The sequence below is a fragment of the Oncorhynchus gorbuscha genome, linkage group LG15, assembly GCF_021184085.1.
Source record: "Oncorhynchus gorbuscha isolate QuinsamMale2020 ecotype Even-year linkage group LG15, OgorEven_v1.0, whole genome shotgun sequence".
In the NCBI taxonomy this organism is placed as follows: Eukaryota; Metazoa; Chordata; class Actinopteri; order Salmoniformes; family Salmonidae; genus Oncorhynchus; species Oncorhynchus gorbuscha.
Genome location: NC_060187.1, coordinates 17,898,267 through 17,921,041, shown reverse-complemented (window position 1 = coordinate 17,921,041; position 22,775 = coordinate 17,898,267). Strand labels below are relative to the sequence as shown.

Genomic DNA, 22,775 nt, shown 5'->3' with positions numbered 1-22,775 from the left:
AAATGTATAGAAAAGCAAGGCTATTAAAACATTTGGAATTTTCCCAATCATTTATTTAAAATAAAAAAGACTGATCGATCAAAAGCAAATGTACAAATGTAATCATACATGAATCAAAAAATGAAATTAAAACATTTCCCAAAAGAAAAAAAAACATCCCCTCTTAGATGGGCTTGATCTTGAAGTGTAGTCCAATGAGACTGAAGACGAGACATTTCAAATCCTGAACCAGGTAGTAGAACACGCGGAGGCCTTCTGGGTCCCTGGAAAACACAATGGCATTTACTTTAGAAGCTGGCACCTAATTCCACATCAACCCCACTAAGCACTTGTGGAGATCTGAGTTCCATTGGGAACTTTGAGGGATATATAATTTGAGTATTATTTACTTACTTTGACTGGTTGACATCAATCAAGGAACCGATCTTGGAAGTTGTGAAGGAAATGTGCTCGTCGCCAATGACGATCTCCAGCTCCTAAAATAGTTAAGACACTATTAGTAATTCAAGCCATAAAAATAAAATAAACATCGTTTACTAAATCATAACTTGAGGTTGTGCCTGGAGTCCCGTCTTGTGCTGAAAGGGTCAGACTTTAACACTAGTTCAAATTCTTTCATTGGACGTATGTCTGATATGGAGAGCAGAGCTCACAACCACTAGAAGACTACCATCACTAAGTAAACAACAAACTTAACTTTCATGGCTAACCCTGCCTCAGTCAACCTCCATGCGTTGTAAGTTTCCGTATTTAGAAGTGGTGTGCACCAATATTTATAATTGGATAGGATATCATTTGATATTAATATGAGCAAGACATATCTTGATATCAGTTTATTTTTTCTGTTAACCTTAGTCCTGACAATTAACTGAATTAGTTTATTTTCATTTTTTAAATAACTAATTGACCGACGTCGGTTCAATTATTTGAATTCCACTTTGTTTTTTTCTCTGTCTCTACACAGAAGCTCTTTAGAGAGACATCTCTCTCCGGGACATGTTGTCCAACTCACAGAAAAAGTGCAAAACATAACTACAATGACCAGAATCTATTGCACCTAGAGCTGAGCTTGCCTGTGCTTATTGGTTCCTTCCATCAGACAAAACACAGATGAAGAGCAGTTGCTATAGTCTCTACATCTAATTGATTGCTAGTTATTATTTAGCAATGTTAAAAGTATGCCTTATCTACCTTGAAGAACTACTGAAATAGTGATTGTCAGGCAGCTAGGCTAACCTGAAAGATGACTCTTTGGGGAGAACAGAAAGACAGCTGGCTGCTAATGCCTGAGTAAAGATGAGAAGACTTGGAATGAAATAAGTAATCAAATCAAATAAGTAATACACAATTGAAATTTGTTAAAAATAAATAACGGATGGTTTATTAATAAGTGATGCGCAGTAATAGGCAGTCACCAGTGTTGTCACAAATCAGGATTTTGACTTTGATACCACAAAGAAAAAGGCATATTATCCGGTCACAATGGCACTTGATCCTAACAAATTCAACTACTGCTCCGTTCAATAGTTGGGCATCTTTTAAGTTCAAATTCATTACATTTGATACAGTCATGTATGCATTAAACAACCAATTTGACTTTGGTAAAAACTACAAAACATTATGGTAATAATTTATTTGAATGATAAATCTACTGAAACTGGGTAAATCAAGATGTAGTCTAGGTCTACTCACAATACAGGTGAATGCATATTATTCAAGAGTGTGTGCATGTTATTGATATTGTTTTAGCTGATTTCATGGGGGTACAGATGACAAACAATCCCTTCCATTCAATAATTATTTTTTATTGGCAACTGCTAGGAGAACATTTTATTTTAATGGATCAACATTTTTATAGAAGCAATCTCTTTTATAAAAGTGTTCACTGCCTCTAAGAATCTAATGACATTCACAAAGCAGAACGTAGCTGTGGAACCTGACTTTGTGGCTATGCAATCTAGAAACCAGACAGGAGGCAAGGGAGACGAAAAACAGAATACATTTTGGTGGCGAGGGAGACAAAGTTCATTAATAAGTTTGTTGGTCACAAACAGTTTTGACATCAGCATTTATTGAGTTATGGTTTGCTTATTATGACACAATGCACTAAGGTAGTGAATTATGCTGTAAGCTAGCTGGAAAGTTAACCTACAATTAAAGCTGAAAACTTCTGTGGGGCATGAGTGGGGAGCTAACAATGAACCCCAAACAGTTCTAGCAATGAAAGAGTATGTGACACGTTGCTGTTCGCGCTATCAAGGGGCTGCACTGATACAGACTAGATCCTCTCATTCACGTGACACACATTTGACAGAAGTACCTAATATAACAAAAATTGTAGTAACAAACAGTGTTTTTTAATCATCAAACAAGTACACAAGTTTCAGTAATCAGTATACCGTGCAGCACTAGCAGTCACCACCATCATTGGGGTTTAATTAAATAAGTTTCATCATCATCATACTAAAAACAAATGTAATATATACAAACAAAATATTGTATTTATGGGATGTGAAAAATGGTTAAAGCCTAATAAGTGAGTGGACTGTCCACCATCTGTTTTATTATGTGTTACCGTATTGAACCCACATAATGCATTTATTGTTAAAGGTGAATGCATATTATTCAAGAGTGAATTATTCAATTGAAAAAACGCAATTAGTTAATTTTTTTATGAACCAGACCTCAAAGCAATAGTCGAGCAGCACTAGTTAACCTACAATATTATGGAGGAGACTAAATTAAAAAGCATACATGGCTGTTCCTGCATGCACAAAGCTTGAGTTAGCCTACTTAAATGCCTCCTGATGGACCATCAACTGGATGAGCTTCCCATTGTATTCGAACTTGTTAGGTAGCTTGATGCTACCAGAACATTCAAACCTTGCCCAATGGGCAGGCTGCTCAATCGGCACCACTAGTCAGCTACCTACAAACCAATATGATATCAAATAGATTTTCCATATCGGTGTCCATCACTAGTATTTAGGTAGGTATGAGTGAGTGAACCGACCTGTCTGCCCACTCTGTCTGGGGGCGGCCACAATGCATCATCTTCCTTGGTGATCTCACTGTCATCTATGATCCTCTTCAGTTCCTCCATCACACTCTTGTGTACATAGGCCTGTATTGGAGAACAATCACAATAAGGTTTCTATGGTAAATTCAATTGCTGCTGCAGCATCTCACACATAAATTGGATTGATGGGCAGTACACAAATTGATGTAATACAGTAGTCCTTTGTAAATTTGATAAGTTACCTCTTTTCTGATCATGACGTCATTCTTGTAGTTGCTGTTGTTCGCGTACCTCAGTTTACCTGAAAATACAATGAATGTATTGATTGTGTTATCTTCACGTTCGTTATGAATGTTGTTACATTGTTGACACACTGCACTGTTACACAGTAGTCTTTTCTAGTAGCTAGTTCACATTTAACAGTTTTTAAACCTGCTGTAAAACCTAGGCTATTTGTCAACATCTGTTGGCTAACAAGCTAAAGAAATAGCTCCATAGCCAAGTTAGCTAGTTGTATAGCTAGCTAGCGCCTAACTAAGTTAGTACTGTAATTAGCTAAAGTTAAGTTAGTTAGCCAGAATATATGAATGAGGTTATGGTACAGAAATCAGCAGACTAAGACGTAACGACGCAATTATAGTATTTCTGAAGCCATGATTTTAGAACAGAAAACAAGACTAGCTATAAAAGCTAATTCCGCTAAAAGCAACGAGGAAATGCTGCTAGCAAGCTGTCGTTTGCGTACTTTGCTAGCTAGCTAATGCTAATTGGCAGGTTAAAATTTCCGCCTAACTTACCGTCCGGTCTAAACTCAAATTCCAAGAACTCGTGTCCAAACTTGCCCTTGTGCCCGACATAATATCTCAAATAAAAGTCAGTTGTTGACATTATAAACCGCAAACGCAGAGTCTGTGAGAATCGGAATCAACGAAAGCACACCTCAAACTAAATGGTCTTTCGCAAAACACAACACGCATGCGTGCTGTGGCGATTTTTTTGTTACAGCATATGAATGGTCGCATTGCATTGATGTCAGAACAAACCGGCTGTTCTTTAGCGTGTATTTTAACCGGCAGATGTCAATAAAACACCAATCATATATGATTGGGTCCCAACCATTAAATAATATGTTCATATTACTGGAAATCCATTTATATGGTTTTCTCCATCTGTGAATCTTGTAAAGGAAACATTCACACAGCATACATAATACAAAAACTTTATTTCCTTGTTTGATTGTTTGCATTATATTTACATTATAATACAATTATGAAGGCTCTTGTAGTCATATCCTGGTGTGACAACCAGAAAATGAATCCCTACATGAAATAATCATATTACTATTTTATAATTCCAACTTTGAGGCAAAGCAGTTTGGTCATGGTTATCACAATTTGATGGGTAACTTGGTTTTCTGTTTTACTTGTGGTCTGGTAAAAGTTTTGGTTAATCATACTATTTATTTCTCTCTTATTACAGGTCTCTTGTGTGCTAAAGTCATGTACAACAATGCCTGAGCTGTGCCAAAGGACTCATACTTCACACATACTGTATAGAACATTACTACTTTCAAAGTGAGTGTTCACACTGAGGCCATTGACATTACTTACTCATGGGTCCACTGTTACAACCTGATCATGGAACAAATGTAGTTCAGTAGCTAGCTAGCTCTTGCAAGTAAGTAACTCATATCATGTCATTGAGTTGAATTACCAGACAAAATGTGTTTTATGTACAGCAGATTTCATCACCAACATTGAAGCTAAATTTATACAATTATACACAAAGCAACATTTTAATGACTGAAATACATATAATCCACATCAACAGCCTTTGGACCATAAAACATTTTTTGCAAAGGAATGCATTTGTTACTGAATATTTGCTAGATGGCTGCCTATGATAGGCATTGCTTGACTGTCCTTTTGAAGGCCTTTGAAATGAAAGGTCATGTACATTGAATTCAAGTTAGGGCATTTCCTCTACATTTTAGACAGGCATGGTATTGCTAGTGTTCATGGTTATATTCATATTCAAAATCTCTCAAGTTCCTGAGCTGACATTCTAATGATCCATTCACTTTCTCTAGTTCTACATCTCACAAAGTAGATAGCCTAATCATGGAGTCAACATTCATGCCTTTATGTACGGCAATTGCAGAAGTCCGATTGTATGCTCATACATTACTTTAGAAACCATTTCTCATTTCAATAATCGATCAATCCGAAGCCAATAAACAAAGGATATGATGATACACGGATGGACTGCGGACGACACTCATGTGGCTGGCTGTCTCAACATTGTGACATGCCCATCATTGGCCCTCGAAATGTAAACAAAACTACAGTATACACTTGCATACAGGTACCATAAAGAGGTAGGAAACATAGCACAGCAGTCAGGAGTTTAGTACCCATATATTTCTGAAAGCAAAACAATCTATTGTGATTTTAGGCTACCCTATGCAATGCAGTACAACCTTGAGTATAACACTAATAGCATGTCATTCAGTGAGTGAGTGTTACTAAGACCCTAATCACACCCTTCTAATCAGTCTGGAAATATTGCAGTATATTTTTTATTTATGTGAATAAACAAACACATGATTGAGCAATTGAATGAGAATAAAACTGAATTAATTAACGGAGAGCTTAATACCAAAGGAAAATGTTCTGGGTACATGTTCAATTCATGCAAAATTGTAGAAAATAAGAATAGAAAAAAAATAAACAGGAGTTTTACATTGATGAACTACACTGTTTAATAGCAGCAGTAAAGAGCAATGAAAGGTACTAATACTTGAAGGGTGAATTGTTACTAACGTAGAAAACAAGATGGAGATCATGTCCTATTTAAGTGAAAATGTATTTCAAATTAACCTGCAATTCAGAACAACCTACAGTATATATAGCCTTGGCCTAAACATTGCTATCAAATGTTAGCTGTTCAAAAAGAGGCAGTTGCAGTGATCTCATCCTTCAAGAGCATTAGCTTTTATTAATGAAAAAAGTTGAGTTGGAACCACAAAGAATTCAATAGACATGGGGGCTTTACAAACTCCCCTGTCTAGGGCTTTAAAAGAGGGGCCATGGGCACAAGTACAGAACACTTCATTTTTTGGGTGGGGTCCCCATACACAAAACTGGCCGAGGTAAAGATTGATTGACGAAAAAGACAGTCTCAGTTTTGATGTTCTCAAATTCAGGTTGTTTGTTCAAGATGAATACTGTGAAATACTGTGAAACTCAAATGATTGAAAAAGAGCAACATCAATAGAGTAAATAATAAGAAATACATTATGTACAAACTAAGAACACCATTTTGATTTGTAAAGTCAAGTAGTTCAGTATTATTTTTAGATTGAGACAACGAAGTTGCATTGACCCACTGGATTGGTCAGCAAAGGCAGATAATCTGTGTAGGGCCTGAGAAAATGTTCCCTTTAACTCAATAAGAGCATGCTTGTAGCAAATAGCAGTTACTAACACTTCACCTCATACGGAGTCTCTCTATGGTGCGTCAGAATGTGTAACGAGGGACTACAGTACCTTGACAAGTGAAAAGATCTCTATCTATACATAGAGCAGGCTCAGTACTATGTATGGCAGGCACATGTCCTGTATTTAGTTTTGCATCTTGGTTCTTGGATAGTTTCCAAAGTAATAGTGTGTGTGTGAGATAGTTCCCTCTAACATATCAAATCTGTCACGCGTCCTCCCTTCCATTCCAATACAACAACAGTAGACAGACATGACCAATCAAAAATGCACTGACCACTGAACGCACACCAAAGTCTCAAGCTCAACCCAGATGAACCATCTTCCTCCTTATTTAATCACATCTGTAAACTCAAATTTAATCCAGAAAAAATAATAAAAATAGATAAATAAATAAAATAACTGCTGCACCTTTGACCTGAAACAGTTCCAAAACAAACAGCTAATCCTCTTCCTCCCTTTTCAAAAATGTCATCCTCCAGTACAAAAAAAATATATATCAAATGAAGATCTTGCAGCTTCTTGCTAGAGAAATAAATCATTCTGGTTTTTAAATACAGTGTTGCGGACAGGCAGTAGGTAGGTATGTACAGGTGAGCCCTCCTCTCCTCTACCATCGATCCCTGGCGCTGAGAGAGGGACGGTGCAGTCAGTGGGGCCGACTGCTAGACTCAGACACCTGCCTTTTACGGGGAGTACCGTAACCATTAAGGCTGCTGTTCAGGCGTTTGGTCAGACCACCGTTCAGAATGTCCTGGATGTGCTGAACTATAAGGTTTATGGCAACTGTAAGGAGAGGGAAGAAAGCATTCAGAGGGCATTGAAGGATAATCCCACAATGTTTTCCATTCCTCTCTTATCCAGATAAAATGAAAGCAGAACAAGTTGCAGAATTTAAAAGCATCACAATTTCACTAATAAGGCCTGCAAATAAGTGAGAAATCTACAATTGACCTTGCCATTCCAAAACAGAGACAGTCAAACATTCCCAGGACAAAACAGTCAATCTAGTCTGATTTCCATAGCATGTCACACCATCTATCTCAAAACAAAAGAGCCATCACTTACAGTCACAATAGCCTTTAGTAAGTTTACTATCGCAGGGTAAGAGACTGCACTGATTACCAACGTAAATAACAGACTATGGGGAGCAGTGTTCCAATAATGAGTCAGTTTGTCACATACCAGCATACTTGCTTGCTCACATAAAGCAGACATCTTAAGAAACAAGTCAAAAACTCACCAAGATTATCTGCTCCTCTGGGAATGATCACATCAGCACACTTCTTGGTCTACAGATGGTGAAGAAATAAATATGATTATCAATACGATCTGAACCAGGGCAAGTTGGTTCAATGCCCTTCAAGAGGAGTTCCATCCGTGCAACAACTAACAATGTGGCAGTATCATAGCTAGGTACTCACTGGCAGACAGAACTCCTCAAAGGCAGGCTTAACAAAGGTGATGTATTGCGTTAGCACCTGCTCCAGATCCCTACCTCGCTCGCCGATGTCTCTGAGCACTGGGGAGGGAACACAGAACAGGAGTGGAGCTGTCAGTATGATTTTCCGGGATTCTTATGAAGCTAGTAGGCGTCTACATCTTTTGTCTGTAATGTCTTTTCAATATATGTCGGACCCCAGTAGGACTAGCTGTCGCCATTGGCATCAGCTAATGAATATTGTAATAAATCAAAATAATTAATGTCCTCCAGGCCCGATATTGGAAGCCCACTGCTGTCTTTTAACAATTCACAAGTGTGAATTCACATGTTTGATGCATTTCACCCAATGAAATGGGAAATATATGTCTATATATATATATATATATATATCTATCGTTTTACCTCTGCGTGAGAGCCGTGTGTCTGCGTCTGTGTCCACAAATAGCTTCATCTGGAACAGGTCCCTGATCTCCTGAGAGTAGAACATCAAGATGCCCTCGAACAGCACCACGTCTGCTGGGTACACCATCACCACCTCCTCCTTCCTGATACACACCCACCGGGGAGAGGACAATGTGTGTGTGTGTGTGTGTGTGTGTGTGTGTGTGTGTGTGTGTGTGTGTGTGTGTGTGTGTGTGTGTGTGTGTGTGTGTGTGTGTGTGTGTGTGTGTGTGTGTGTGTGTGTGTGTGTGTGTGTGTGTGTGTGTGTGTGTGTGTGTGTGTGTGTGTGTGTGTGTGTGTGTGTGTGTGTGTGTGTGTGTGTGTGTGTACCACTAACCTGGAATGGGTGACAAAGTCATACACTGGGATTTGCACTGTTTTGCCCTCCAAGATGTCCCACAATGTTTTCACGATGAGCTCATTGTCAAATGCATCTGAGAAGAGGAAGAGAGAGGACAAAGGAACTCAGAACCATGGTGTGTCTGTGTCTCCATGTCTGCTGGTGCCACCGTGCCAGACCATAGGATCTAGATCTAATCCCCACAAAGAGATGACATGTGGGATAGAATACATGCTGATATGGCTGGCAGATGCATGCTGGCCAGCCGACAATATATGCCAGAATCAGAGCTAGCCAGCCAGCCCAGACTGGCTAAGATATATCACACACAGTCAGTCAGTCAGTCAGTCAGTCAACCAGTCAGTCAACCAGTCAGTCAGCCAAGACTGACTAAGATATGACAGCCAGCCAAACACAAAGCCAGACTGCAATGACTAAGACATAGGTTGTGTCCGAAAAAGCAAACTATTCCCTATTTAGTGCACTACTTTTGACCAGGGCCAGGGCCCATACAGTATCTACCACACTGTCTGAGACAGACGGCTGAGTATCTACTCTGAGACAGACTTTCAACACAGCAGTCTATCGCTGGCCATCAGGGGACGCAAGGCAGGACATTCAGAAACCTTTGGTTCTCCCCTGGAATTCTGATCATTCTACTTCTAAGAACTGGAGGGGAAAGACAAACAGAAGTATTCCACATTATGAAACTCATTTGAGTAGAAACAAAATCATGCAACCATTTGTTTTCAATGAGAGAAGAGCAAGGGGAAGTGAGAGTGGAGTCATCTTTTACACTGGAAACCAAGAGATACAGTACCAGTCAAAAGTTTGGACACATTCAAGGGTTTTGGCGCTTAGCTTTCATCAAGGCAAAGGGTGGCTACTTTGAAGAATCTCAAATATATTTTGATTTGTTTAACACTTTCTTGGTTACTACATGATTCAATATGTGTTATTTCATAGTTTTGATGTCTTTACTATTATTCTACAGCATAGAGAAGAGTAAAAATTAAGAAAAACCCTGGAATGAGCAGGTGTGTCTAAACTTTTTACTGATGCTGTAGCTACATCTGATCGTTGGTCAAATATTCCATACACAAATAAAACTAAAAAAGGGTAACTATTTAGCAACTGACTATTTAGTAACTATTTAGCAATGTATCCAGATGTATAGATAAATAAATAGATGAGCTAAATACCTGGGTGGTCGAAGTTGAACTGTCCCTTCAGTGCCTTGGCCTTCTGGTCCGGAGTAAGGACCCTGTAGAAGCTGTCTTGGCTGAGAATGGCCACCTGGCGCTGGTGATGGTCAATCTTGTTCTGGCCAAGCAGCTCCATGATCTTACCGCAGACAGAACTCTGGCCGGGGGAAGAGGAGGATGAGGGGGAGGAGAAGAAATAGAGAGGATATCAAGTTATTAACAGTCTGTCTGGTTGTGATCTGAAGTAAGTGTATGTGTTCATTCATTGAGATTTGGAGATAAAAGCATGTCAAAAATATGAATGTGTCATAAAACATACGTTGATATACCAGACTATGACAGAGATGGATGCAGTATATTAGAAGACACATTTGCAACTATGCACAAAAGCTCAACGTGTGGTCACCTTGCCTGACTACAATATGCACGGTTAAGACCGTAACAAAGATTAACACATGAAGTCCAAACCAGACATTAACATATGTTTGCTTTGTAGTAAAACCAGACATTAGCATGCGTTTGCTTTGTAGTAATTTCCTATAGATAAATGTAGAAAATTTGTGCAGATAAGAAATGCAGATAAGAAATGATTTAATCCTTTCACATGTAGAGCCTCTAGCCCTGTTCAATATGCCTTAACCAACCATTCAGTTTCACATCCCACATATGCGGTGACATCACCTGGTTTAAACGTCTCTAGAGACAATCTCTCGCTAATCATTACTCAATGCCTAGGTTTACTTCCAATGTACTCACATCCTACCATAACTTTGTCTGTACATTATGCCTTGAACCTATCCTATCGTGCCCAGAAACCTGCTCATTTTACTCTCTGTTCCGAATGTAATAGACGACCAGTTCTGTTAGCCTTTAGCCGTACCCTTATCATACTCCTCCTCTGTTCCTCTGGTTATGTAGAGGTTAATCCTGGCCCTGCAGTGTCTAGCTCCACTCCTACTCCCCAGGTGCTCTCATTTGCTGACTTCTGTAACCGTAAAAGCCTTGGTTTCATGAATGTTAACATTAGAAGCCTCCTCCCTAAGTTTGTTTTATTCACTGCTTTAGCATACTCTGCCAACCCGGATGTCCTAGCCGTGTCTGAATCCTGGCTTAGGAAGACCACCAAAAACCCTGAAATGTAAATCCCTAACTACAACATCTTCTGACAAGATAGAACTGTCAAAGGGGTCGGTGTTGAAATCTACTGCAGAGATAGATCTGGATAGTAAGACCGAACTCTACAGGCTGTACCCAAACAATTTGTGCTTCTACTTTTAAAAGTCCACCTTTCCAGAAACAAGTCTCTCACCGTTGCCGCTTGCTATAGACCACCCTCTGCCCCCAGGTGTGCCCTGGACACCATATGTGAATTGATTGCCCCCCATCTATCTTCAGAGCTCGTGCTGCTAGGTGACCTAAACTGGGACATGCTTACCACCCCGGCCATCCTACAATCTAAGATGGATGCCCTCAATCTCACACAAACTATCAATGAACCCACCAGGCACAACCCCAAATCCGTAAACACGAGCACCCTCATAGATAACATCCTAAACAACTTGACCTCCAAATACACCTCTGCTGTCTTCAACCAAGATCTCAGTGATCACTGCCTCATTGCCTGCCTCCGTAATGGGTCTGCGATCAAACGACCACCCCTAATCACTGTCAAACTCTCCCTAAAACACTTCAGCGAGCAGGCCTTTCTAATCAACCTGGCCCGGGTATCCTGGAAGGATATTGACCTCATCCTGTCAGTAGAGGATGCCTGATTATTCTTTAAAAGTGCCTTCCTCACCATCTTAAATAAGCATGCCCCATTCAAAAAATGTAGAACCAGGAACAGATATAGCCCTTGGTTCTCTCCAGACCTGTCTGCCCTTGACCAGCACAAAAACATCCTGTGGCGTTCTGCATTAACATTGTGCATTAACATTGCCCCCGTGATATGCAACTTTTCAGGGAAGTTAGGAACCAATATGCACAGGCAGTTAGGAAAGCTAATTGTTGCCACCCCTATTACTAGCCTGTTTAACCTCTCTTTTGTATCGTCTGAAATTACCAAAGATTGGAAAGCTGCCGCAGTCATCAACCTCTTCAAAGGGGGAGACACTCTAGACCCAAACTGCTACAGACCAATATCTATTTTACCCTGCTTTCCTAAGGTCTTCGAAAGCCAAGTTAACAGATTACCGACCATTTCGAATTCCACGATACCTTCTCCACTATGCAATCTGATTTCAGAGCTAGTCATGGGTGCACCTCAGCCACGCTCAAGGTTCTAAACGATATCATAACCGTCATCGATAAGAGACATTACTATGCAGCCGTCTTCATCGACCTGGCCAAGGCTTTCAACTCTGTCAATCACCACATTCTTATTGGCAGACAAAAGCCTTGGTTTCTCAAATGATTGCCTCGCCTGGTTCACTAACTACTTCTCAGATAGAGTTCAGTGTGTCAAATCGGAGGGCCTGTTGTCCGGACCTCGGGCAGTCTCTATGGGGTGCCACAGGGTTCAATTCTCAGGCCAACTCTCTTGTCTGGATACATCAATGATGTCGCTCTTGCTGCGGGTGACTCTCTGATCCACCTCTACGCAGACAACATTATTCGGTATACTTCTGGCCCTTCTTTGGACACTGTGTCAACTAACCTCCAGACGAGCTTCAATGCCATACAACTCTCCTTCCGTGGCCTCCAACTGTTCTTAAATGCAAGTAAAACTAAATGCATGCCATTCAACCGAACGCTGCCTGCACCTGCCCGCCCGCCCGCCCAGCATCACTACTCTGGACGGTTCTGACTTAGGTATTTGTTGTTGTCCACATATTCTAGGTGTCTGGTTAGACTGTAAACTCTCCTTCCAGACTCACACTAAGCATCTCCAATCCAAAATTACATCTATAATCGGCTTCCTATTTCGCCTTCACTCACGCTGCCAAACATACCCTCGTAAAACTGACCATCCTACCAATCCTCGACTTTGGCGATGTCATTTTAAAAAATGGCCTCCAACACTCCACTCAACAAATTGGATGCAGTCTATCACAGTGCAATCGGTTTTGTCACCAAAGCCCCATATACTACACACCACTGCGACCTGTACGCTCTCATTGGCTGGCCCTCGCTTCATACTCCAGCAGGTATATCTCACTGGTCACCCCCAAAGCCAATTCCTCCTTTGGCTACCTTTCCTTCCAGTTCTCTGCTGCCAATGACTGGAACAAACTGCAAAAATCGCTGAAGCTGGAGACTCGTATCTCCCTCACTAGCATTAAGCACCAGTTGTCACAGCAGCTCACAGATCACTGCACCTGTACATAGCCCAACTGTAAATAGCCCACCCAATCTACCTACCTCATCCCCATTCTGTATTTAATTATTTATCTTGCTCCTTTGCACCCCATTATCTCTATTTGCACATCTATCACTCCGGTGTTTAATTGCTATATTGTAATTACTTCGCCACCGTGGCCTATTTATTGCCTTACCTCCCTTATCCTACCTCATTTGCACACACTGTATATAGACTTATTCTACTGTATGTTTGTTTATTCCATGTGTAACCCTGTGTTGTATGTGTCGAACTACTTTGCTTTATCTTGACCAGGTCGCAGTTGTTAATGAGATCTTGTTCTCAACTAGCCTACCTGGTTAAATAAAGGTGAAATAAAATAAACATCCTCTGTGAAATGCTGTTCTGGAACATGAATTGTGGTCCACCTGACATTCCTTTGCATTTAATATTTCTTGGTATCATACCCCACAACAAACGGAAGAGACTAAACTACCAGTAGAGCCACCTGTTCATCAGACAGTGTTTTTTCTTATTCTGACAAACTTTACAGTTGCAGTGTAGGAATTGTGTATGTGTGTATGGCTGTCTGCGTGCCAGTGTGTGTGTGTGTGTGTGTGTGTGTGTGTGTGTGTGTGTGTGTGTGTGTGTGTGTGTGTGTGTGTGTGTGTGTGTGTGTGTGTGTGTGTGTGTGTGTGTGTGTGTGTGTGTGTGTGTGTGTGTGTGTGTGTGTCCATGAAGTCTGTAGGGCCCAGGCTGCGAATTATTAGTTAAATGGATAAGAGTGTGACCAGGACTGGTGACAAGCATTTCAGCTGGCAGCCAGGGAGTAGAGCTCAGAGATGAGAGGAATGCTCAGTGTGGATTAAACACACAAAGAAGGCCAAGTATAGTCCCATCAAATAAGGTATTGTTGCACAGCCATCTTGTGATACCCCTTCTTCTTTTACATCCTTGAACTATTCCCTCTGAATGTAGAATCATTTATAAACTTGTATTGACTCTACAGACACATGTATTCTGCTTTATCTTCTTGAAAATATCTTTACCCCGTCAGAGCTCTTTCCAAGGAGGCACTTTTGTATTCTTCACTGATGGCTAGCATGCATTTTCCCCATTCGCTGCAATACATGCATTTTCCCTTATGCAGGTTCACCTAGGCCTATTGTCTGTTGCCAGTTATCTCTGTTTTTTTTATCTCTGGTAGGCCTGAAGTCAGCAGTTAGATTATGATAACAGTTGCCTGGTGGCACGTGTAGGTTCAGTGGTCTACGAATAGTGCCTTGCTATTGACTGACTGACATCCTGTTGTCTTCTCTGGTGTGTCTCAGACTCAATTAGGGTCAGGGCCGCCTTAAAGGGACATTTCAAAAATGTTCTACTTCATATTAATCATCTCCAGCACCACCCCAACATCAACATATGTGAAAATGGCACATTTCTGTTTAGTAGTAAAAATATGGAGGAAGATAAGTGTTTCCAGTGACATCAACCAATTAGTAGGCAATTAGTAAATGGGACAATGTGTGCATGACCCCCTTACAAACAGGCCCATTTTAAACACATTCTTGCCTGATATGCCTTTTATACCTCCCGTGGACATGCCAGCATGCTGGTGACGAGTGGTAGTAGTGGTGTGCAGATGTGGTTGGGTGTTTATTTGAATAAATCCATTGAATATACACCATCAAAATGAATCCATTATTAATTTGTTTAGGCAGATCCTAAGAAACATTACAAGACGAATAAAATATTTCAAAAGAACAGAAAAGTATATTTTGAGTTTAATTAGGCATTACGGGTCTGTGCAGCCATGGCTGCCCCATCCAAATAAAAATCATTTGTTTGTTATGTTGTTCATTAAAACAGACAAGAAACACCTATTCAATCACAGTCAACACACATATTTTAAATTAAGAATATTATGGAATATAATATTATGGAAGATATTTTCCTGACACAACTTGTGTCACGTGAACATGTGGAACCGCTTTCATATAAAAAAAAGTGATCTTTTGAAACAGAGCCCAAATCCATGCTTTTTTAAATCCACGTTTCATTGCCTTCCTACCCCCACTCCACTTTGTTAGGGAGCAGGTATAGGTTTTTATCTTCTCTCAGGGAGACCGTGGAAAAACAAAACACAAGACGTAACATTAACTTCCTTCAGAGGGGCCGGGCGGGGGGGTTAACAACATTTCTGAACACCTACCAAATGCCACCTGTCAAATGACTGTTGTTTCAGTCAAAATAAGGTTACCTAAAAAAAGATCTCCTAAAAATAGGTTAATGTAAATGTAACAGTATAACTTTACATCCGTCCCCTCACCCATACCCGGGCGCGAACCAGGGACCCTCTGCACACATCGACAACAGTCACCCACGAAGCATCGTTACCCATCGCTCCACAAAAGCCGCAGCCCTTGCAGAGCAAGGGGAACTACTACTTCAAAGTCTCAGAGCAAGTGACGTAACCGATTGAAACGCTATTTAGCGCTAACTAAGCTAGACGTTTCACATCCGTTACACTCACCCCCCTTTTGACCTTCCTCCTTTTTCCGCAGCAACCAGTAATCCGGGTCAACAGCATCAATGTAACAGTATAACTTTACGTCCGTCCCCTCGCCAATACCCGGGCGCGAACCAGGGACCCTCTGCACACATCAACAACAGTCACCCACGAAGCATCGTTACCCATCGCTCCACAAAAGCCGCGGCCCTTGCCGCTATTTAGCGCACACCGCTAACTAAGCTAGCCGTTTCACATCCGTTACATAAACAATGTTAATGTTAATGTAAACAAGCCTCATAACAGTTTACCTAACCAGACAGACAATTGTGAATATTTTCTAGACTAAGACAAAGCACAGTGGGCTAGGTAATACAGATATCACTTTATAAATCATAGTATGACTTTGGCATGGTTGAATTCGGCCTACTGTGTCTTGGAAATTGTTTTTATATATTTATGAAACCATGACTAACAGTAGCCTACATTGGAAAAGAAGCAGCTGGCTGATGTAGGCCGAACCTTTATTATATATAGAATATACTAGATGACTGACAGGGGGCGCTGTTTTGAAGTCACTGCATCCCCATTTTACCCCACCATTGTAAAAAAGGTTTTGAAAGCTTTGAAAAAATGCATTTATTAATGTCTACATTAGTTTTGCCACATTTATTCAATTGCAGTCACCTTAATGCATATACCTTAATATATGTCAGCTAAACATAGGACTAAAAAAATAAGAATATAGAAAATACATTTTCCTTAAAGTAGTTTTTTTTTAGAGAGTAGGCCTGCTAATGTAACTGTCCCCACTATAACAAAACCATTTCCCTTTTTCACCTTTAGGTTTTATGGGTATTGTGACACCTCCGCTATGGGGCTCTATAAGAATTGATGGTATTCTACAATATTTCAATTAGAGGTCAAACAGGGAAATGGTTCTAATTGTTTTTCCACCGTTCATTTTTCCCCATAGGGGATTTTAGAAACACTTAATATAAGGGATGTGTTCTTTGTAGGCTTACTCTGGAGTGACATTTTGATAACCATGTAAATCTCTTTCGGGACAAGGTGACTTTTATCAATATATTCGGCTCTATTTACTCTGATTCGAAAATGCTAAATAGCATCAAAGACTACAAATCCCTGCACCTCACCTCTAGCTGACATCTTTTCTAACAACTATTGTGTCAGTTTAAAACTTTCACAAGATAGTTCACAGAATTTAATTTAAATGTAACCAATTTATTCATTACTACATTTAGCTAACATTAGATAGTTAATCCAGAGATTCTTACATTTGCCTCTATTCGGCAGGCTCGTTCAGATCATCATGACATTTGTAGTTCTTTATGATAGCCACATTAAATTTCATTTGTTGGGGATTTATTATTTATTTACCCCGGACGACGCCAGGCCAATTGTGCTCCGCCCTATGTGACTCCCAATCACAGCCGGTTGTAATAAAGCTTGGATTCGAACCAGGGTGTCTGTAGTGACACACTAGCACCGAGATGCATTGCATTAGACTACTGCGCCACTCGGGAGCAAATTGATAATATATTGATAAAATTCACCTTGTTCATAAGATATTTACATGTTTATCAAAAAGTCACGCCAGGGTAAGTCTACATGAAACATAGCCCTTATTTTAAGTGTTTCTAAAATCCCCTAAAAGAAAAATGAATGGTGGAAAAAAAATTGGAACCATTTCCCTGTTTGACCACTATGTTATGATTATTATGACTATTATTATGACTAATCTATGGAGGACTGAGTTTCTGAGGAATACCAATATGGCAGACCGGAGGCTTCAAAACCTCTCATTGGCCAATACATAGCAACTGAAAACTAGTTTTCATATACATTATTTATTGTTACACTAGAATGGGGTCAGTGGCACAGTAATGTGTATTATGGCGAATATGCAGTGTTTTTACTGATCGCCAGGCACAATCAGTTGGTCTTGTTGACGCAGTCAATAAACAATAACACTTGGTTGGATAACTGTATGGCTCTTATGAATAACAAACAATTAGTTCGTAACGGATTGTATGTGAATGTCACCGCCAATATATTTGTCGGGAGAAGACACCGGCTTTGTCCTTCGATCGCTCATGTAAACTGTTAAGATTTCCGTTAGATTTCCCCACCCCCACGATGGTCACTGTCTCCGAGCGAGCGAAGAGTTCTTAGAAACATAGCACATAAATTGTTGCTACTTGGATTTCTTTCTTTCTACATTATAGAGCGAGAATGACAGCCATCCAAGATTCCATCGGATGGAATGACCAGCAGCATTAGCCAGACAGCTGTGACATGCCTCCCAACAAAAGGTGCTGTAAGGCTGGGCTATATTTTAGATAGGCCGATTAGCTATAGCTAATATTGTACAGCCTACATTGACATGATATGTAAAAAGAATATATCCGAAAAGACAGGATAAAAAGGGGCCATCTTTGTTTAGCAAAGTATTGGTTTTCTGTCTGGGTTGTCATTAATACCCTTTATGAATTTAAATATTCCTAGTCAGAATAGATTAATCGTGAAATCCACGTATCAAGGAGGTTTGTGGAAAGGTTTAATTATTTGTACACTATTTGATAGGGCTATTAGGACAGTGGGCTAAATTCTTGCCAAACATTAACCAACTAATGTTTTTCCTGAAATTATTAGAGAACAAACTAGCTTTGAAGGAACAAATGTGACATTCATTCATTGGTCTATCATGAACCACGCGGTCAGTGCGTTCTCGTATTTCAACCACGTTGACAATTCCATGTCACTGTTTACAGGCTAGAAAAACGGGACATTTCTAATTCATAGACAATCTTAATGCCAACCTTGCCGCTGGCAGTCCCTCCTGCTACCCCGATGAGGAAAGGTTGCCGTGTAACGTTTTCGACTTGACTGTCCAGTCTTGTCTCGCTGTCGCCTGCCATGCTTGCTATAAACGCATACTGACGCACGGAGGTGGTTTTGCCCCTCGACTGCGCTCCTCCCTTTTTTCAGTTGTGCATTTGCTTTGATGCTCTGAGTGTGCGTGGATTTCAATCCAGTTTTTTTGTAGCCTGCTTGAAATGCAGAGCGTTTACATAATGTTTTACATGTTTTTGAAATGATCAGAACTCTATGTATCAGACAGGCCTATCGCTACATTTGATTGTCAGCTCAGACACATTTACAATAGTTGTAGTGTGTGTGTGTGTGTGTGTGTGAGAGAGAGAATCCCTCCCCCTAGAGACAACTGCGACAACATAACGGTAGGCTTCGAGGGGACTACTACCATAGGTACACCTATAGGTCATCCCTTGGCATTAGTACTACTTCATCACTGACCTCAACCCAGAGTCTCTCTGAGCGTTCAGTCAGTTCACTGACACCCCCATCAGATCACAGCAAAATCACAGTCTACTTGAAAAAGCAATACTCATCCAAAAGGCATCAAAGCCAAATGAACTGAATAATATTTAGAAATGCTATAGTTGGAAGGAAAGTAGCGTGGAAACCTACAAAAACAAACAATTGGGCAACAACAAATTCAATCCTTTTTAGACAACTTTCTGGACGAAACATTTCACTGTAACAGTGAAGGTGTAAACTTGGCAGTAGAAAACCTAAACAGTATATTTGACCTCTCAGCTTCCCTATCAAATCTAAACAATTCAAGCAGACAACCTAAGAAAATTAACAACATTGACAAATGGTTTGATGAAGAATGCAAAAACCTAAGAAATAAATTGAGAAACGTATCCAACCAAAAACATAAGAGCCCAGAAAACCAGGGCCTACGCCTTCACTATGGTGAATCACTAAAACAATACAGAAATACACTACTGGGAAATAAAGCGACAGCACGTCAGAAATCAGCTCAATGTAATTGAAGAATCCATATAATCTAACCACTTGGAACACACTAAAACAAACAACAACAGGAAGTGTTATCTCTCCAAAACAGAGATGTATAGATAATTATTTTATTTAACTAGGCAAGTCAGTTAAGAACTAATTCTGATTTACAATGACGGCCTACCGGGTTAACTGACTTGTTCAGAACAACAGATTTTTGCTTTGTCAGCTCGGGGATTCAATCCAGAAACCTTTCAGTTACTGGACCAATGCTCTAACCACTAGGCTACCTGCTGCCCCAAAGCACTTCTACAATATGTTTATCTCTATAACAAAGAACAAACAGCAAAAACATATACATGATCAAATACAAATCTTCAAATTAACTTTTAAAGATGACCAGAACCCACTTGATTCTCCAATTACATTGAATGAACTACAGGACAAAATAAAAACCCTCCAACCCAAAAAGGCCTGTGGCGTTGATGGCATCCTAAATGAAATTATAAAATATACAGACCACAAATTCCAATTGGCTATACTTAAACTCTTTAACATCATCCTCAGCTCTGCCGTTTTCCCCAATATTTGGAACCAAGGACTGATCACCCCAATCCACAAAAGTGGAGACAAATTTGTCCCCAATGACTACCATGGGATATGCATCAACAGCAACCTTGGGGAAATACTATGCATTATCATTAACAGCAGACGTGTACATTTCCTCAGTGAAAACAATGTACTGAGCAAATGTCAAATTGGCTTTTTACCTAATTAACGTACAACAGACCACATATTCACCCTGCATACCCTAACTGACAAACAAACAAACCAAATCAAAGGCAATGTCTTCTCATTGTCAGACCGAAATGCAGCGTGTAGGTTACTCATGACTTTAATGAAATATATCGCGGTACATGAAATAACTGAATAAATACAAAAACAACAAACGGAACGTGAAACCTATTACAGCCTATCTGGTGAACACTACACAGAGACAGGAACAAACACCCACAAAATACAACGCAAACTCAGGCTACCTAAATACGGTTCCCAATCCGAGACAACGAGAATCACCTGACTCGAATTGAGAATCGCCTCAGGCAGCCAAGCCTAACTAGACACACCCCTAATCATACACAATCCCAATTAATACAAACCCCAATACGAAATACAACATATAAACCCATGTCACACCCTGGCCTACCCAAACATATACCAAAAACACAAAATACAATGACCAAGGCGTGACAGAACCCCCCCCCCCTAAGGTGCGGACTCCCGGACGCACCTCAAGAGCATAGGGAGGGTCCGGGTGGGCGTCTGTCCATGGTGGCGGTTCTGGCTCGGGACGTGGACCCCACTCCATTAATGTCCTATTTCCTCCCCTTCGCGTCCTGGGATAATCCACCTTCTCCGCCGACCATGGCCTAATAGTCCTCACTCAGATCCCCACATAACTGAGGGGCAGCTCGGGACAGAGGGGCAGCTCGGGACAGAGGGGCAGCTCGGGACAGAGGGGCAGCCCGGGACAGAGGGGCAGCCCGGGACAGAGGGGCAGCCCGGGACAGAGGGGCAGCCCGGGACTGAGGGGCAGCTCGGGACAGAAGCAGCCCGGTACTGAGGGGAAGCCTAGTACTGAGGGGAAGCCCGGTACTGAGGGGGAGCCCGGTACTGAGAGGAAGCCCAGTACTGAGAGGAAGCCCAGTACAGAGAGGAAGCTCAGTACTGAGAGGAAGCTCAGGCAGGTAGTAGGCTCCGGTAAATCCTGGCTGGCTGGTGGAACTGGATGATTCAGGTTGTCTGGCCGATCTAGAAGATCTTGGCAGACTGGCACTTCTGGCGGATCCTGGCAGACTGGCGACGCTGGACCAACTGGCGGCGCTGGCGGCGCTGGGCAGACTGGCGGCGTTGGGCAGACTGGGAGCACTGGCGGCGCTGGGCAGACTGGGAGCACTGGGCAGACTGGGAGTACTGGGCCGACTGGGAGCACTGGCCGCGCTGGACAGACTGGGAGCACTGGCGGCGTTGGACAGACAGGAGACTCCGGCAGGGCAGGAGAGGAGAAAGGCTCTGGCTGCGCTAAACAGGCGGGAGACTCCGGCAGCGTAGGAGAGGAGAAAAGCTCTGGCTGCTCTAAACAGGCGGGAGACTCCAACAGCGCAGGAGAGGAGAAAAGCGCTGGCTGCGCTGAACAGGCGAGGCGCACTGGAGGCCTGGTGCTGGAACTGGTGGTACTGGCGCGAGGACACGCACAGGAAGCCTGGTGCGGGGAGCTGGTACCGGAGGACTGGTGTGTAGAGGTGGCTCTGGATAGACCGGACCGTGCAGGCACACTGGAGCTCTTGAGCACCGAGCCTGCCCAAGCTTACCTGGCTCGATGCCCACTCTAGCCCGGCCAATAGGAAGGGCTGGTATGTGCCGCACCTGGCTCTGCACCCGCACTGGAAACACCGTGCGCTCCATAGCATAACACGGTGCCTGCCCGGTCTCTCTAGCCCAACGGTGAGCACAGGGAGTATGCGCAGGTCTCCTACCTGGCATAACTATTCTCCCTTCTAGCTCCCTCCCAATAATTTTTTGGGGCTGTTTTTCCGGTTTCCAAACGCGTCGCCGTGCTGCCTCCTCATACCTGCGCCTCTCTGCTTGTCCGCGTCTATTTCATCCTTGGGACGGCGATATTCTCCCGGCTGCGCCCAGGGTCCTTTACCGTCTAATATCATCTCCCAAGACCAGAAGTCCTCATATTGCTGCTCCTCACAATTAACAGGGAGAGTAGGCTCAGGTCTGACTCCTGACTCAGCCACTCTCTCTCTGCGCTCTCCCCCGTTACTTTCGGTTTTCGCTCTGCGTCGCCGTGTTTTCCTTTTAGACTCCATTAGCCTGTAGCCCTCTTCGCACTGCTGAAGCGAATCCCAGGCGGGCTCCTGCACTCGCTCTGGGTCGGCCGCCCACCTGTCTATTTCTTCCCACGTCGTATAATCCATGCTTCTGCTGTCCATAACGTTGTCCTTTAGCTCCTGCCAGTTCACACGCTGCTCGGTCTGTGAGTGGTGGGTGTTTCTGTAACGTCGTTCGTCTGTTGAATGAAGAGAGTCAGACCGAAATGCAGCGTGTAGGTTACTCATGACTTTAATGAAATAAATCGCGGTACATGAAATAACTGAATAAAT

The 22,775-nt window shown here is 41.8% G+C and overlaps 2 protein-coding genes across 2 annotated transcripts; both read right to left on the bottom strand.

Annotated features, from left to right (window-relative positions):
• Nucleotides 1-36: 36 nt before the first annotated feature.
• On the bottom strand, nucleotides 37-4,006 carry LOC123996689 (protein mago nashi homolog). The gene is made up of 5 exons (XM_046300290.1): nucleotides 3,817-4,006; nucleotides 3,262-3,320; nucleotides 3,014-3,124; nucleotides 394-476; nucleotides 37-263 (listed from the first exon to the last, which is right to left on the bottom strand). The coding sequence occupies exons 1-5, from the start codon at nucleotides 3,905-3,907 to the stop codon at nucleotides 164-166; spliced, it is 444 nt and encodes a 147-aa protein (XP_046156246.1). The 5' UTR covers nucleotides 3,908-4,006; the 3' UTR covers nucleotides 37-163.
• A 218-nt stretch (nucleotides 4,007-4,224) lies between these two features.
• On the bottom strand, nucleotides 4,225-18,760 carry uck2a (uridine-cytidine kinase 2a). Its single transcript, XM_046300286.1, has 7 exons — nucleotides 18,597-18,760; nucleotides 9,944-10,103; nucleotides 8,739-8,835; nucleotides 8,363-8,505; nucleotides 7,941-8,038; nucleotides 7,760-7,808; nucleotides 4,225-7,302 (listed from the first exon to the last, which is right to left on the bottom strand). Exons 1-7 carry the CDS (start codon nucleotides 18,693-18,695, stop codon nucleotides 7,166-7,168), a joined length of 783 nt encoding a protein of 260 aa, XP_046156242.1. The 5' UTR covers nucleotides 18,696-18,760; the 3' UTR covers nucleotides 4,225-7,165.
• Nucleotides 18,761-22,775: the final 4,015 nt, after the last annotated feature.